Genomic DNA, 18,475 nt, shown 5'->3' on the forward strand with positions numbered 1-18,475 from the left:
AATCCCCTTTTCGATTGTTTGGGACATCTGGAAAACGGCTTATTTGGAGAAGACCAGGTGAGCGCTACCACCAGTCTTGTCTCATGCCAACTGTCAAGCATCCTGAAACCATTCATGTGTGGGGTTGCTTCTCAGCCAAGGGAATGGGCTCTCTCTCAGTCTTGCCTAAAAACACAGCCATGAATAAAGAATGGTACCAGAATGTCCTCCGAGAGCAACTTCTCCCAACCGTCCAAGAGCAGTTTGGCGATCAACAATGCCTTTTTCAACATGATGGAGCACCTTGCCATAAAGCAAAGGTGATAACTAAATGGCTCAGGGAACAAAACATAGAGATTTTGGTACCATGGCCTGGAAACTCCCCAGATCTTAATCCCATTGAGAACTTGTGGTCAATCATAAAGAGACGGGTGGACAAACAAAAATCTTAAAATTCAGACAAAATAAAAGCATTGATTTTGCAAGAATGGACTGCTATCAGTCAGGAATTGATCCAGAAGTTGATTGAGAGCATGCCAGGGAGAATTGCAGAGGTCCTGAAGAAGAAGGGTCAACACTGCAAATATTGACTTGCTGCATTAACTCATTCTAACTGTCAATATAACCTTTTGTTACTCATAATATGATTGCAATTATATTTCCGTATGTGATAAAAACATCTGACAAACACACATAAAAACCAGAGGGCAGCAGATCATGTGAAAATATAATATTTGTGTCATTCTCAAAACTTTTGGCCATGACTGTATTCTATCCTAACATGTCAGTGTGATTGTACAGTAGCCGCATATAAATTGCAGGCTTTTTTCAAAGGACACTGGTGCATATAATTCGGACAGCACTCGCATGGTGCGAGTGCTGTCAGATATTTTATCGCACCCATTGACTTGCATTGGCAATTTTCACCTGAAAATCGCAGCAAATCGCAGCATGCTGCAATTTTTTTCTCAGTCCGATTTCGGCTGAGAAAAAAACCGCAAATGAGATGTCACACATTGCCTAACATTGGTCAGAGTGCAATTTGATTTTTAATCGGATTGCACTCATCCGATTTTCGCACCAGTGAGTATGAGCCCTTACACACTGAACGGGAAACCACCGGGTAACTCTGACATGGAGAAGGACTTGGGGATCCTAGCTAATGATAAACTTACCTGGAGCAGCCATTGCCAGGTAGCGGCTACCAAGGCAAACAGGATCATGGGGTGCATTAAAAGAGGTCTGGATACACAAGATGAGAGCATTATACTACCTCTGTACAAATCACTGGTTAGACCGCACATGGACTATTGTGTACAGTTTTGGGCACTGATGCTCAGGAAGGATATAATGGAACTAGAGCGAGTACAAAGAAGGGCAACAAAATTAATAAAGGAGATGGGGGACCTACAATACCCAGATAGATTAGCAAAATTAGGATTATTTAGTTTAGAAAAAAAGACGACTGAGGGGCGATCTAATAACCATGTATAAGTATATAAGGGGACAATACAAATATCTCTCCAAGAATCTGTTTATACCAAGGAAGGTGACAGTCACAAGGGAGCATTCTTTTCCCCTGGAGGAGAGAAGGTTTTTCCACCAACATAGAAGAGGATTCTTAACTGTTAGGGTAGTGAGAATCTGGAATTCCTTGCCTGAGGAGGTGGTGATAGCGAACTCAGATGAGGGGTTCAAGAGAGGCCTTGATGTCGTGCTGGAGAATAACAATATTGTATCTTACAGTGCTTAGGTTCTTTAGAAGGACGTAGATCTGGGTATTTATTCTGACGGAATATAGGCTGAACTGGATGGACAAATGTCTTTTTTCAGCCTTGCTATCTATGTTACTATGAGTTCCTGTCGGGATCCGAAGTTTTGCTATGCACTGACAACAATCTTCTGGCCTGCCGAGAAAATGCGAAACTGGGGGCCTTGGAGCAAAGATGGGTGGCCCGTATGGCAAAATATCGATACAAAATCGCATACAGAAAAGGAGCTGAGAATACACATGCTGACGCCCTGTCCAGAGTGACTCACGAGTAACCTGTCCGGGACCGAGATGAAGAGTTGGAGGCAGAAGAGATCCCTGGGTTCCAGAACCTCTCCAGGATGTTGGTGACGATGCGGGAACAGGTCAAAGAGGCGTTGAGAAAACGACCTCGAGATGACTGGGTGCGGCTTCAGTGGGAAGACAGGGAACTCGATCAGTTGAGGCAATGGGTGGTCCTAAAACAACTCTCCAGCCAGAGTGAGCAAGATGCCCTGTCCTCAGGGATGCTGCAGATTCTCCGACAATGGGAGAGGCTTCAACTGGAAGACAGTTTGCTGTATCGGAAGGTGCAGTTGGTACAAGAATAGGGCATCACCTGGCAAGTGGTGCTCCCTGAAAAAGTGATCAATGAGGTGGCCATGGAAGCTTATGTAAGAGGGGCTCATTTTGGTCTGGAGAAGACGTTTCAGTGGTTGCAGAAGCTGGTCTATCATCCCCGGTTGAAGACTGAAGTGGAAGAGGCCTGTCGACAATGTCGAAGCTGTGAATTGACTAATCATCCAGATCAGAGCTCGTACACAGACCATTGTGACCTCCACTCCCTTGGAACTGCTAATGATCGACTACTTGACTGTGGGTCATGCTCATCTCAGATTTAAACATTGTCTCGTGATAACCGATCATTTCATTAAGTTCGCTGTGGTGACTCCGACCCGGGATCTGAAGGCTGAGTCAGCTGCACAGGTCATCTGTTGAGATTTCATCTGAGTGTATGGATGCCCAAAAAGGATTCATTCTGATGAAGGCGCTCGCTTTCAGTGTCGAGTGTTGGAGGAGCTTCACCGCCTGTATCGGATTGAAAAGTCCAGGACGACACCTTACCAATTGCAGGGGAATGGAGCCTGTGAACGTTTCAACCGGACGTTGATTCAGATGTTGAGAACATCGTAGGAAGTCAGAAAAGTCTGTTGGCCTGAGTATGTAGTTGATATGGTCTGGGTGTACAATAACCGAGTGCACAGTACAACTGGATACACGCCATACACCCTGCTGTTTGTCCAAAAAGGATGAGAGATTACCGAGCTGGAGTTGGACCCAGAGAAGGACTACCCACGGATGGGCGTGTGCAGCTGGGTCCGTGAGCATCAACATCACTTGCAGACTCTGCGTCGACTAGTACAGACCAGGTCTCGGGAACTTGAGCACCATGAGAAGATGCCCCTGTGAGGGACAGCTCTCAAGGCTGGGTACTGAGTATTGGTCCAAGACAAGTGACCTCAAGGCAAGTTAGAGCATCGATGGTAACAAACTCCATACCGGGTGAAACACCGAATTGGAACTGATGGACCCGTCTATGAAGTCCAACCTGAGGGAGAAGAAGGGGCCCTGACCCGAGTAGTCTACTAAAGCATGCTATGTCCTTGCCTATTACGAGATCCCGAAAGAGAAGGAAGAGCGCCAATTGTTCCCGAAGTGTCCACTCCAACGGCCTTCGATTGTAGTGAAGAAGAAGAACCTGTTTTACCCTCTGATCTGGACAGTCCGTCAACCACTGGCACAGGCGAAGTGCAAGAACCTGAAACTCCCGATATGGCTGCTCCACCAAACCTGAACGCATCCCAGTCCTCAACTGCCTAGCCTGACTTGACTACAGAAGCTGACTCACGCCGCACAGAATGAAAGACAGCTGGAATAACTTCCAACCGTTATGAACAAAACCAATTTATTTGGCAGCGGATCTGTAAGGATTCCAGACTTTCCTTTGTGCCTGTTCGCCCTTATCCAAGATGGAGTCTTGTATCTCATCTTGTCATGGAACTTCCTGTCTGTTCTGATTATTTAAGTCGGGGCCATGTGTTCCACTTTGCTAGAGAATTTCGCTGCTGTTGGCTCCTGAGCTCCTGCCTGTCTACTGGTGGACTCCCTGCTGCTGCTTATTACTCGGTACTCTGCCTCTCCATGTTATGCTTCCGACTGTCCTCTGTGCATCTCCCTGATGCTGTCTGTGCTTAACTACTGCCTGGACTTCTAGTGTGGAACTATTCACCTCTGGATCTGCTGTGGCCTGTTAAGAATCCTGAAATCACCATCTCATTTAGGCCTGTGTTTGTTGGGCTGCGATGCTGGACTTGTGTGGGACTTTCAGTCCAAAAAGGTACATATAGTGACCTTCTCCTGTTAATGCCACTCCCGTATAATGCTGGTCTTCTACGTTTAAGTGCTGTGTGCATTTCCACCCACATGATTGCTGGACTTCTATGCTTTAGTGCTGTGTGCATGCTCATCTAATATATAAAGCTCAAAGTGTGTATGTATGTGTGTGTGTGTATGTGTGTATGTCCGGGATAGGCATCCGCTCTGTCGCAGCTACAGCCACAAAATTTGGCACAGTCACACGTCTGCACCCCGAGAGCGTCCTAAGCTATGTTGTGAGGTGAAATTTTAACCCCGCGCGTTCCAATTCACCAAACAATTTTGCCCCTATCTACATATTGGGGGAAAAAGTGTGTGCGCGTCAAGCCCCGCCCCTCATTGTGATGTCATAATGCCCCTATTTGCATACTGGGGAAGCAGTGTGTGTGTATCAAGCCCCGCCTCTCATTATGATGTCACAATGGTTGCCATGGAGACGCTGATGTCATCAAAGTTTGCAAGCCCCGCCGCCGCTCATTATGATGTCATAATGGTTGACTATGGAATGGAGGATGTGTGATGAGTATATGGGCACCGGACTATGGGATGGAGGATATGTATGATGGATATATGGGAATGAGACTATGGAATGGAGGATGTGATGGGTATATGGGCACTGGACTATGGGATGGAGGATATGTATGATGAGTATATGGGCACGGGACTATGGGATGGCGGATATGTATATGGGCACGGGACTATGGGATGGAGGATGTGTGATGGATATATGGGCACTGGACTATATGATGAGGATATGTATGACGGGTATATGGGCACAGGACTATGAGATGGCGGATATGTATGATTGGTATATGGGCATGGAACTATGGGATAGAGGATATGTATGATGGGTATATGGGCACGGGACTATGAGATGGCGGATATGTATGATTGGTATATGGGCATGGGACTATGGGATAGAGGATATGTATGATGGTATATGGGCATGGGACTATGAGATGAAGGATGTGTGATGAGTATATGGGCACTTGACTATGGGATGGCGAATATGTATGATGGGTATATGGACATGGGACTATGGGATGGAGAATATGTATGATGGGTATATGGGCATGGGACTATGGGATGGAGAATATGTATGATGGGTATATGGGCATGGGACTATGGGATGGAGGATGTGTGATGGGTATATGGGCACTCGACTATGGGATGGAGGATATGTATGATGGGTATATGGGCACGGGACTATGGGATGGAGGATAATTATAATTTTCTATAACTAACCACAGTTAGTTACTATGCCCGGGCAGCGCCGGGCTCTTCAGCTAGTTCATAATATAGCTGGACTTCCTTATTAAACATGGTGTGCTTACTCTCATACTTGCTGCTGGACTCCCACGTTTAATGCCTCGTGCACACCTTACTGTTGGACTGGTTCATATTAGCGGTCGTGCCCCGCTCTTCAGGTACACTAGACATTTCCATATTGGGCTGTGCATTCGTTACTGTTGCAGTAAGTGCTCTGTTAGTTTTGCTTTACTTGAATCATTTTTGTATTGTGCTGTGTTTCCGTTACTATCACAGGAAGTGATCTGATAGTTTTGTTTCTCTTGATAATATACTCATTTGCATCAACTTTGGTCTCCGGTTTCAAATTATCCCACGCAATCAGATTCTGTAGTACCCATATAATTGTTACATAATCATTCAAGAGATGGAGGATTGTCAACGCCTACTGCAAGAACTCTCGCCCATGGAATGGTGGGCTAAAAGATACGGGGAGTGTATGGATGAAGACCGGGCCACGGGTACCTGTACTAAGGCGGGTCTGGAATTGTTGAGGCTGCCTTCCTTGTTGCCTGGGGGAAGGAATGAGGAGCCGGACCAACATCATGACCCGGGTAGGAGAGGCAGCTTAAAAAGCAAAGCGCGTGCAGCCACAGGCAGTTTGGCATGAACCAGCAGCAGTGCGAAGCCAGATGAGCAGCGTGCTCCGTCCTTTGAGCATCGGCGCCGTGACAGGCTGTGTTGGTTGGTCCCCACTGCCTCCAGCAGGACCAATGAGGAGAGAAGTTCCACGCACTCAGTAGCTGCCAGAGACAGGAGTGGTGTGCGCTCAGTGACTGTGAGTACCACGCAAGTGCAGAGGAGAGAAGGCCGAGTACCGGACAGACTCTTGCGGCCTTCCCTGCCAATTGCTTCCCGGCCGTTTACGTTTGACTCTGGGTGTGTCGCGGCCTTGTTTTCCTTGGCCACATGTGTTTATGGAATAGGAGCTCAGTGGAATGTACCGGAGACCGACTGCTGCCACCAGAAAGACCATCATTTAAAGGACCCCTTTTGAGGACATCTGCATGGCCGCTGATGGTTCTACAACCCCCCCGCAGGATTATCTGCTGCAGAAAAACATGCAGGACACGATAAGTTCCTTCATTGGACTGCTATTGCTTTACATTTGTTATACCTATTATCCCTCCTTTAACCATTAACCTCCCTGTGAGGAATGAATACCTTGTTCTATTAAATTGTTACATCTTGTTAACCCTTGCACTGCCTCCTGTCAGTCACTGCATCATGCAACCTGCTTATGTGGCACCCCAAGAGTTTGGTTGCCGCAATGGCCTTGCCTCCCTTCAGGGGGGAGTGATGTCATGCCTGGAAGCAAAGAAGGAATCCCCTTTTCAGGTGGTTCCAGCATACAACACAGTTCCTGCTCCAGGCCAGAAGGGGAGCTCTAAACCCGACTTCAGGGGATCTGCTCTCTCTGGTCAGGAGGAGGAAGTTAGTGAGAGTTAGAGCCTGAATAAGGTTGAGAGAGGATGTGTGGAGAGGAGCTGGGGATAGGAGCTCCATCTGAGCTCACCCCAGGCTTGAGCACCAGTGACCGAGCACCGGAGCCTGAGGCTGTGTGGGTACTAAAGCCCCAGCAGCAGAATCCAGAGGGCAGAAGACCGTAGATCCTCTGTCCCCAACTGATACTCGACGACACAGCAGCACGTGTGAGCCGGAGACGCCAGACAGGAGTGATCCCCGAAGCAGGCTACAGCTGCCTGTCATGCGAGTGGAGTTCTATCTAAGCATTAGACAGAGCGAGGGACTTGAACAGAGTTACAGCAGCAAGTACCTCAGAGAATAGCGCTAGAAAGGAGGCATCACAGCCCACTTGACTAAGGAGATTCCCAACTTGCTTTAAGGCTGACCGGCATCAGAACCATCTGTAACCTGAGCCCTGGACTGTACCTGCAATGCTCAGTAAAAGGTAAAGGAAACTGCATCCTGCTGTGTCTTCTGAATCATCCTGCGTCACCTGCCCTGCACCACACTCACTACCACCATCACCTTTAATACCCTAACTGCCCTGAGATACAGCTCTACCTGTGGAGAGCTTAACCATCTTTGCTGCCCCATCACCATCCCAAAGGATCTGCATTGCAGCATCGATCCCCTTATCAAATACCATGGGTGGCGTCACGAACACTTTATTACAAACTTTATTTATCCCTTTTCCACTATCTCCCCTTTTATTGGATGCCCAGGGCCACGGACCAGGTCACTGCTGCCGTGACACTACCCCTTTAAGAAGCGGTCCGGTACTGAGTATCCCCACTGCCCTGGTGGGCGATCCACTTACATACACAAAAAAACTTTCTGCAGAATCTTAAATACATTGCATATGAGATAAGTATAAAATCCTTGAATATGAGACTATAAGGCTACAAAACTAGTATAAAAACAAATTCTAAAACAGGGAAGAAAAATATTAACCCTTCTATATCATACTCAATATGTGCAGTGTGTTAACATAGCATTTTGTTTGTGTGCAATCTTGATATATGCTGTACGTATATGTATGTATTGTGTGTATATACGGTATGTGTGTGCAGTGTGTATTTACTGTTTTTACATGAATTTAGTGAGTCTATACTGTATATATGTATTCAGTGAGAGTATATACTGATTTTTTACTGTTTTTGTATCTATGTAGCGTATATAGCATACAGCGTCAGACTGGAACACCTTGGGCCCACCAGAGAAAATCATTCTTGGGGCCCAATATGTAGCTGCATAGAAAGAAATACAAGACAACCAATTGTGCGGTAAAACGCGCTAATATCTGGGTATAATATAAGGTAGTACAAGTCTTAAATATGTAGCAGGAGTTGGGGTAGCCCCCTCATAGAATGTAAAGCAGCCCCCTAATATAGTATAATGCAGCCATCTCATAGAATATAATGCTGCCCCCCTCATAGGGTATAATGCACCCCCTCATAGGGTATAACGCTGCCCCCCTCATAGGGTATAACGCTGCCTCATCATAGAGTATGCAAAACAGAAGCCGCGGAGACACCATCACGTGTTTCTCAATGCAAGCAATGACCAGCCAGGTCTTTGCCCGGGAAGGAACAACGTTTTTACCTAGTCTTTTTACTAGGCATTGCTCCTACCAGCCAGTTTCCTACTCCACACTGATGAGGGGCAATACCCCGAAACAGCTGTATGTGGATGGATACCATGTTTTGGCATAGGTGGTTTCCTTCATTGGAGACTGCCCTTCCCGTGGTTGTTCCTTCCCGGGCAAAGACCTGGCTGGTCATTGCTTGCGTTGAGAAACACGTGATGGTGTCTCCGCGGCTTCTGTTTTGCATGTTTTACATATTTCCCATAAGGGATGGGGGCAGTGCTCTAGAATCACTGCGTTGAGAAACACGTGATGGTGTCTCCGCAGTGTCGGATGTTGATCTCCATGAGTTCATTCATCCTCCTCTTCATCATCATAGAGTATAACGCTTCCCCCCCTCATAGGGTATAATGCTGCCTCCTCATAGGGTATAATGCTTCCCCCCATAGGGTATAATGCACCCCCTCATAGGGTATAATGTACCTCCTCATAGGGTATAACGATAGATAGATAGATAGATAGATAGATATGGGATAAGTAGATGTATAGATAGATAGAAGATAGATAATGGATAAATAGATAGATGGATATAGATATATAGATCAATGTGAAGCAAAAAAAGAAGAAATATGCAGCACTCACCAATGTAGCTGAAAAACTGTGAGTCTTTATTTCACATAATTTCCATCAAATGTGTGGACATGCAGGACGTGGAGGAATGCTAGGGGAGGGAGGTGCCGGACAACGGCCGTTTCGCGATTACTCGCTTCTACGGGTCCAGGACCTCCCTCCCCTAGCATTCCTCCACGTCCTGCATGTCCACACATTTTATGGAAATTATGTGAAATAAAGACGCACAGTTTTTCAGCTACATTGGTGAGTGCTGCATATTTCTTCTTTTTTGCTTCACATTGAAATATTCATGTTTTTTCATGCAAGCACCTCCATTTTTTGTCTGAATCATATGCCGCAATACTCCAGATAAATAGCTCAGTCTGTTAATGTGGTGATTTGTGTGCCCTAGTATGCCGTTCATCTGTTTGCTCTTTGCTGGGAACATAGATATATAGATATAGATAGCGATAGATATAGAGATAGATAGGTAGATAGATAAATAGATAGATCTATGGATAGATGGATAGATATAAAGATAATAGATATAGATAGCTATAGATAGGTATAGAGATAGATAGATAGATATAGAGACAGATAGATATAGAGACAGATAGATATAGAGACAGATATAGATATAGATAGATAGATATAGAGATAGATAGATAGAGATAAAAGAAAAACAAACCACAATACTCACCTCTCCTCCTCGCTCCCACGCTGATGCCGGCTTCAGTGTCAGGAGCTGTCCTGTCTGCCAGACACACAGCGGGTGCGCGATGGTGATGTCATCGCGCACTGGCTGTGAGTCAGAAGCAGAGCGGACTGATGGGAGAGAGTCGCTCTCTCTTCCACTGCAATTGAGGGCGGCGCCGGCTGCCTAGGCTGGGGGGCGGGGCCCCGGGGTGAGTGGAGGCCGAGAGTCAAATGATATTCACTGCTTCGCAGTGAATATTCATTTCTCTTTAGTAGCGGGGACAGGGGCTCCTGCCTCCTGACACCAGCTGCTGCTCCGCTGTCACGGGCCCCCATAGCAGCTGTGTGGCACTGGCTGGGGGCCCCTGGAGCGGTGGGGGCCCTAGGCAACTGCTGGCCCTGTATGCCAGCAGGTGCCAGGGCCCACCAGATGCCAGGGCCCACCGGAGAATCCGACACTGATAGCATATATATAACAGAACACGGATAGCATATATACAGAACACATATAACATATAACATAACATATAACAGAACACTGATAGCATATACATAACAGAAAATTTAGCTGCAGAAACATGCAACACAGACATGTTAGAACGTGGCAGAAATTTCAAGCAGATTTTTGCTAACCCTCATGTGAAATCCACCCACAATTTGCCTCCCTTTGTTTTCAATGTGAAATCTACATTGTCGTCCACAGAATTTTTTAGAGGTTTCCTCATGGAGACCCTGGTAGATAGCCACATAAGGATTGGCCTCATTAAATATTTGGACCCTCGCCAATGGTGACCAGACAACCCCTTTAACCATTCCCCTTGTCCCAACCTTAAATCAGATTTACACTTCTGTGTATAATGGTCTGAGTCTGGGTCAGTAGACTCTTGATTGGTCCATGCATCGCTGTGGCACTCAGACTGCCTTATGGAAAGTATTCCGACTTGGTGCCTATGGCAACAACAGATGTAAACACAGCCTTGCTAAAGAGAAGATTCAGCGCTGATTTTTTCGATTTTGGATATGAAAGCTCCCACTGTGGTTTGAAACAAATGTCAGACTAATATGATTTACAGAATTCTTTATTCACATGTATTGTTATTCTCTTTGCTCATAACACTTTGTTCTTTAGAAGCTTTGTGAATTCTTCACCTTCATTGTACAGCTCAATACAAAGTGTGGTCTATGCTAGGGCTACATGGCGACCTTAACCGCAAGGTCAAAGATTGCTAAGTGTCGCTGTTAGCGTCGGATTGGCCCACTGGAGGACTGGAGAATTTTCCGGTGGGCTTTTTTTTACTGTGTATAGTGGAATGTTGGGCCATAATATTGTATATATGGGAGCTGTGAGGGCCGTCATGCTGTATACAGGGAATTGTGTGGCAATCGTACTGTATATGTGCTGTGGGGACATCATACTGTATATATGGAGCAAAGAGGGTATTTTATTGCATATAGGACAGCTGGTGATCCATAATAATGTATATAGGGGAGATCTTTGGACATCTTACTGTATATATGGGGGTGGTGGTGACCATCATACAGTATATGAGGAGCTTCGGAGGTGCCATACTGCATAAAGGGAGCTATGGGGGTCATCATACTGTATATAGGTAGCTGTGGGATATCATGCTGTATAGTTATCAAATTGTATATTTAGAGCCATGGGGGCCATCATACTAAACAACAACTTGTCCCACAAAGGACAAGCCCTCACAATAAAGAAAAGTCTACACTTTTATAATTCACTCCAGTGGATTTGAAAAGGCCATAAAAACTGTATAAAATGATATTTTATGAAAGCACAGTCGTGCCCGCGTTCATGTTGCAGCAGCCTCATGCAGCCGAGGGGGATTACTACAAAATTGTGCGATCACCGAGTGCTGCATGCGGGCAGGGTTCGGGCAGCGCAGTCTTTGTTTACTCCTGTTCCCATTGTAATATTGCTAAATATTAGTTTTTCAGCACCTCATCATTATAATTGTAGTGTTATGAAGAAGAGTGCATTTATAGTTTAAACATATTTAGATTTGTGTTCAAAGAGAATCTGTCACCAGATTTCACCATCCAAGGTAAAAATTTCATGGAGCCAGACTCATAAAATGCTCATTTACAATATTAAAAGGTAAAATTTACAAAAAAGATTATACAGCCATTCTGTCATGGATTTTCACAGTAAGTACTGTATACCATCCTCATCAGGTCTAAAAGACTTATCTAGTAATGTATACAGTCTATATTGGGAAATCTGGTGACAGATCCTCGATAGCCCATTATTCATGTGTTACCATGATGTGATTCTTCTGTGTGTTGATGATAACTCACAGCAGAGAGACTTGATGGACATGGCGTGCTGGCAGTTCTCAGTGACTATGAATGACCTCATGCAGATCACAAACAGGTTTCCAAAGCAGGTGACACAGGCCATCACCCAGACAAAAACCCGAAGCAGGATATTGGCCAACATGTTCTCGAAGGAAGAGATGCCGTCACTATTGGGCTTGCAACTGCGCACATGAGGAGCATGGCTACAGTACTGGAATTTTTTAAAGTATCTGCAAAAGAATAAGATAAGATTGAAGCAGTCATGATAAAATCATATTATTACATTCTCTATAGTGGTTCTACAGCCATGATGCAGCCATGAGAAGAAATCGAGGCACCAGAGACATCTTCTTGTATTCAATGGAAGCCACTCTTAAGTCTCAATGATTTTTGAGCACGTTGCACATTATTACTCCACAGCATGCACTGTCCCTCATACTGTAAGGACTAGGACTGTGGATTTCACCTTATACAGGGAATCTGACAGAACAGTTCACCCTCTTATCTGTTCTATGGTCAGTCCTATGCTTGACAGCTCATTCGCATGATTAGGCAGTCAGTGAGCTGTCAGTCAAGCTGATGAATGTGGGCCTGAGCGGGGAACAGAGCAAGAGGCTTGGAAGTGCTTTGACACACCTAAAGCTCTCAAGCTGCATTTGCATATTCATGAAACAAAGATTTTTTTCATTCAGAAGATAGCAGATATGATCAGTAAATGTGTGGATAAGATCAGTAAATGTTGATGGCCATATCAACAGGTGGTGTGGGGGGTGGGCATCGTTTTGACAGACTCCCTTTAATGAGGCGCTTATTTCTATCTTAATTGTTGTTCCAAGTTTTATTTCTACTTACATGTGAGACAGGTTAACCAGACTGGAAAACATGCGGTTGTGGATATTTGGAATCTCTATATCCTCCATGATTCTATGAACGAAAAATTAATCTACATGAGATAAATCCAAACCGCACCCATTTCATGTGATGCAAGCTTATCAAATGTTTTCCCTTTACTTTTTGTCATAGTTTTCATTGCTGCCTGGTCAGTATTTACACTGATTAGCACACCATAGGATTTTACACTGAGACTTGATCATCTAAACAATAGAGCTGGAGTTGTTCTGTCTCCGACATAATTCATGATCCTGGATGGTCTACTTGTTTATTTGATAACATACAATGATTTGCTGTATGTATAGAATGTACAGGTTCTATATAGTTTACTGTTTTCTGTATCTTTGGCTCCATCTACTGACCAAAGTCATAACTGCATGATTATTATGCATTGTACTTCCAGGATTTATTTCCCTCTCTTCACAATGCATTTTGGGAAGGTTTGCAAAGCACCCTGGTAAGCTGCAAAGCATCATGGTTAAGTCCAGCCCCCATTTTTCCCTCCAGTTCTCCATTTTATATCAAGCCTGCATTTTGTGAACATCTTATTTCCTCTACTCCCCTTGCGTCAGCATCGCTGGTAGGTGGTCACGCTTTCTATATCTAATTGTTTCTCATACTACTCTGCTTAGTTAGCTTCCCCTTGTCAGCTAGTAGTGCAGATATGTATGTTATGTATCATGTATTCGCTACCCCTTTATAATATCAGCGAGTGGAACTCCGCTTCACTAATGCTGTGTTGGTATGTGCCTGCTCCATACACCCATACACTCCATGGATGTTGAGAACGGGTTAAACTAACTCAAGAAAAATGGTCCAAACACCAGAAGCATGGACCTGATTATCAACAACTCAGCAGCAGCGTAACACGAGTGACTTACCCCCTACTTCTAATAAAGAAGCAGTGATAACAGAATGAAATAAAAAGTGTCGAGAGGGTGGAGAACAGGACACTTATACCAGGATGTTCTTCACGTTGCAGCCCCAGCCCTCCTCATTACATTTTATACTTTTCTCCAGAGATCACCTAAAAATTGCTTCCAAATGAGATGTTATCAATGGGTAGAAAGACATATTAAATACACAGCAACGTCATCAGCATAGATCAAAGTAATAACTCCACCAATGCCAGTTGCTAGCCATTGATTATTCTGTCATTAATTTAAGCTGGAAAATTTTCAGGAAAAATCCCATCAAAACCAATGCAGAACAATAGCTTTACAGCTAGTAACTCTTGGGATGCTTATGGATCCCTCCTAAATGTCCGGGATCCATACATTGGGTTAGCTGAACAACATTCTCCTGACTGTATCTACAACATTATGACAATTTTTCAGCATTTAAAATAATATTTGTCCCTTTTCCAGGCTTTATAGCAACTTCATGGCTTTCAAAGCCTAAAATAGCTTAAAGAACTTACAAAAGATGGAGGAGGGGGTGTCGCATTGTATGTTAGAAACGCGTATATCTGCACAGAGATTGAAGCTTCAGAGACTGGGAGTTCTGTGGAAACTGTTTGGGTAAGAATACAAGGACAGAACAATGGAAAGGACACCATTGTAGGCATTTACTACAGGCCGCCTGTGCAAGCTGAAGCTATGGATGAACTCTTTATGCATCAAATGGCCAAGTTCTCCAAAAAATATGACATAGTTGTCATGGGAGATTTCAACTATCCAGACATTTGTTGGGAATCTCTCTCAGGCAAAACTAACAGGTCAAGGAAATTCTTATCCTCTCTTGCTGACAACTTTATCTTCCAAAAGGTAAGGGAGAAAACAAGGGGAACTGCTACCTTGGATCTAATCCTTATAAACAGGGAGGAAATGGTTGAGGAGGTAAAAGTGGCTGGGACCCTAGGAGGTAGCGACCATGCTATTTTAGAATTTTGGATAACTAGAGGCGGAAGACCTGTGAAGACTCAGACATCAAGGTTAGATTTCAGAAAGGCAGATTTTAAGGGATTCAGAAAGAGAATTGGAGGGATCCAATGGCTGGATATCCTTAAAGACAAAAATGTCCAGGAAGGATGGGAAATCTTGAAAAATGAAATTCTCAAAGCACAGTTGTTAACAATTCCGAAAAGAGGGAAAAATAGGAAGCAGTTAAGGAAACCAGGATGGATGAACACAGAACTTAAGCACATGCTAAAAAGGAAGAAAAAAATGTTTATAAAATGGAAAGAGGGAGGCATATCTAAAGAAGAATATAATGCTGTCTGCAGAACCTGCAGGGTACAAATCAGATTATCTAAAGCTGAAAATGAATTGAGGCTTGCAAGAGATGTCAAAAGCAATAATAAAGGATTTTGGGGATATGTCAAAAGTAAAAGAAAAGTCAAAGATGCTATAGGATTTTTACAGGATGAAAATGATGAAATGGTAAGACAGGATGTTGAGAAGGCTGAACTTTTAAATTCCTATTTTGCATCTGTTTTCTCTCAGAAAGGAAATGTAACATCAACTGTTATTCACTGTCCTATTAAGGGAATAGAAGAATCCAGGATATCTATAAACAGAAAGATAGTGAGGAAACACTTAGCTAGCCTAAATGAATTCAAGTCTCCAGGTCCAGATGAATTACACCCCAGAGTACTGAAGGAGATAGCAGAAGAAATTTTTGAACCCCTCTCTATAATCTTTGAAAATTCTTGGAGAACAGGAGAAGTGCCAGAAGACTGGAGAAGAGCAAATGTTGTTCCTATCTTCAAAAAGGGGAAGAAGGTGGACCCAGGTAACTATAGGCCGGTGAGTCTGACTTCTATACCAGGAAAGATCTTTGAACAAATTATTAAACAACATGTATGTCAATACCTGGATAAGAATGAAGTGATTAAACAGAGTCAGCATGGGTTTGTAACTAATAAGTCATGTCAGACTAACTTAATTTCCTTCTATGACGGTATCACTGATTGGGTGGATCAAGGAAATGCTGTAGATATAGTATATCTTGACTTCAGCAAAGCATTTGACAAAGTCTCTCATACAATCCTTATTGAAAAAATGATTAAGTATGGAATGGACAAGGCAACTGTTAGGTGGATTCATAACTGGCTTAGTGATCGGACCCAAAGAGTGGTCGTAAATGGCTGCACATCCAGTTGGAAGAATGTCTCAAGTGGGGTACCACAGGGCTCTGTCCTGGGCCCTGTATTGTTCAACATCTTTATCAACGATTTAGATGAAGGAATTGAGGGTAAACTGATTAAATTTGCTGATGACACAAAGCTAGGAGGGATAGCTAATACTAGAGAAGAGAGAGAGAGGATTCAAAAAGATTTAAATAAACTGGAGAAGTGGGCAGCAACTAACAGAATGGTTTTTAACAGGGAGAAATGCAAAGTACTACATCTGGGCAATAAAAATGGAAAAAACATATATAGAATGGGAGGAATAGGGCTAAGTGACAGCACATGTGAAAAAGACTTGGGTATACTAATAGATCACAGACTGAATATGAGTCAACAGTGTGATGCAGCAGCAAAAAAGGCAAATGCAATTCTAGGATGTATTAACAGAAGCATACAGTCTAGATCACGTGAAGTCATTATTTCCCTTTACTCCTCTTTGGTCAGACCTCATCTGGAATATTGTGTCCAGTTTTGGGCACCACATTTTAAAAAAGACATCAACAAACTGGAGCAAGTTCAGAAAAGAGCGACCAGAATGGTGACCGGTCTGCAAACCCTGTCTTATGAGGAAAGGTTGCAGGATTTGGGAATGTTTAGTTTGCAAAAGAGAAGACTGAGAGGAGACTTAATAGCTGTCTACAAATATCTAAAGGGCTGTCACATTGTAGAAGGATCAACTTTATTCTCATTTGCACAAGGAAAGACTAGAAGCAATGGGATGAAACTGAATGGGAGGAGACACAGATTAGATATTAGAAAAAACTTTTTGACAGTTAGAGTGATCAATGAGTGGAACAGGCTGCCACGAGAAGTGGTGAGTTCTCCTTCAATGGAAGTCTTCAAACAGAGGCTGGACAGACATCTGACTGGGATGATTTAGCGAATCCTGCTTTGAGCAGGGGGTTGGACCAGATGGCCCAGGAGGTCCCTTCCAACTCTACGATTCTATGATTCTATGTGCACAGCAAGTCGTTTTGCCATTGTTGTGCATGTGTTGATTATATATAACATTTATTGAAGGCTTTATAGGCAGGTTCCCGATAGATGTTATTTGTCCCTAACTAGTTTCCTTACATCTGACTGAACATTACTAATCACATATGACAGTTTTTCTCTCACTGACTTATGACTCTATTTATCTCAGTAATACAGTTATATCATCCTTGTCACATACTAATTGCGCTTCTTTCCTTAATAACTGGTTGTACTGTCCTGAAGGAACTCGTAATGATATATTAGGAAATTCCTGTATAAGCATTTACCTACTATTATATGAAACATTAACCATTAAAAAGAACCTGTCATGGTATAGTCAAGAGACCAAATTGTGAGAGTGGCAGAAAAATCCCGCAGCCTCACTCATATAAGGCTCTGTTTGTATCTCTATCAAAGACCAATTAAGAAGTCTCCGTCACAGATTCTGCTGCACAGTCAAAATGATTCAACCTCCATTGTACATGAGGTTTATTAGCAAAATTTACTAACTTTCTGCTGTTTAAAATAAACCAATCAAACAATAACTATGTAAGTACCTCAACACAAGTAATATAACAAGTGGTTTCTCATAATTCAGCTTAAAATACCACTTTCACTGACTACTGCAGTCTCAAAAATATTCATCCCCTTTATGACAAACGTCTTCACTACTTAGTGGAGAACCCTATGGCTGTTGAAAACATGCTGCAAAAGTAATACATAGACATAATCTAGCTTCTAGAAGCATCCCTAAGGAATCTTAACAAAGTTCACAAATATTCTTGGCTTTGTGTACTGCAATGGCCTTCTTCAAACCCTACCAAACATATGCTATGACTTTTAAGTTGGATAACTGTTATGGTCACTTCAGAATATTTTTGGAGTTCTTTTGGAACCAATCCTTAGTGGACTTAGAAGTTAGCTCAGGATCATTATCCTGATGGATGTCCATTTTCTGCACAGAAGGCATGACATTTTCTCCTAGAATTTCCTCATAATTGATGAAGTCCATTTTGCACTCCAAACACTGCAAATTTTCAGTCCCACATGAACCATAATGGCCCCAAAGCTTCACCAATCCACCACCATTCTTCTCTGCATTCTCACCATTCTTTTCAGTGTTTGCTTCACTTTTCCTCCCACAAACATGCCGCTGATTCATAGGCCCAAAAAGTTTCAACTTTTTTCATTAATCCGCATAACAGAATCTCAAAACATCTGACTTTTTTATATGGTTTTGTGCATATTGCAGTCAACTATTTTTGTGCTTTTGGGTCAGTAGACGTGTTTGGCTTGGAATTCTGGTATGGAGACCTCCAGCATT

General features: G+C 43.5%; 1 protein-coding gene across 1 annotated transcript in view; it reads right to left on the reverse strand.

Annotated features, from left to right (window-relative positions):
* The window catches only part of LOC141059900 (relaxin receptor 1-like), a 532,911-nt gene that overhangs the window by 45,022 nt on the left and 469,414 nt on the right, over nt 1-18,475 (reverse strand). Inside the window, exons 14-15 of the mRNA XM_073556105.1 lie at nt 13,008-13,079; nt 12,156-12,385 (exon numbers count right to left, since the gene is read on the reverse strand). Of these exons, the coding sequence (XP_073412206.1) occupies nt 12,156-12,385; nt 13,008-13,079 (302 nt within the window). The remainder of the gene's footprint in view (nt 1-12,155; nt 12,386-13,007; nt 13,080-18,475) is intronic.

Source organism: Dendrobates tinctorius, unplaced genomic scaffold (genome assembly GCF_039654945.1).
Source record: "Dendrobates tinctorius isolate UK_male_01 unplaced genomic scaffold, ASM3965494v1 ptg000231l, whole genome shotgun sequence".
Classification (NCBI taxonomy): Eukaryota; Metazoa; Chordata; class Amphibia; order Anura; family Dendrobatidae; genus Dendrobates; species Dendrobates tinctorius.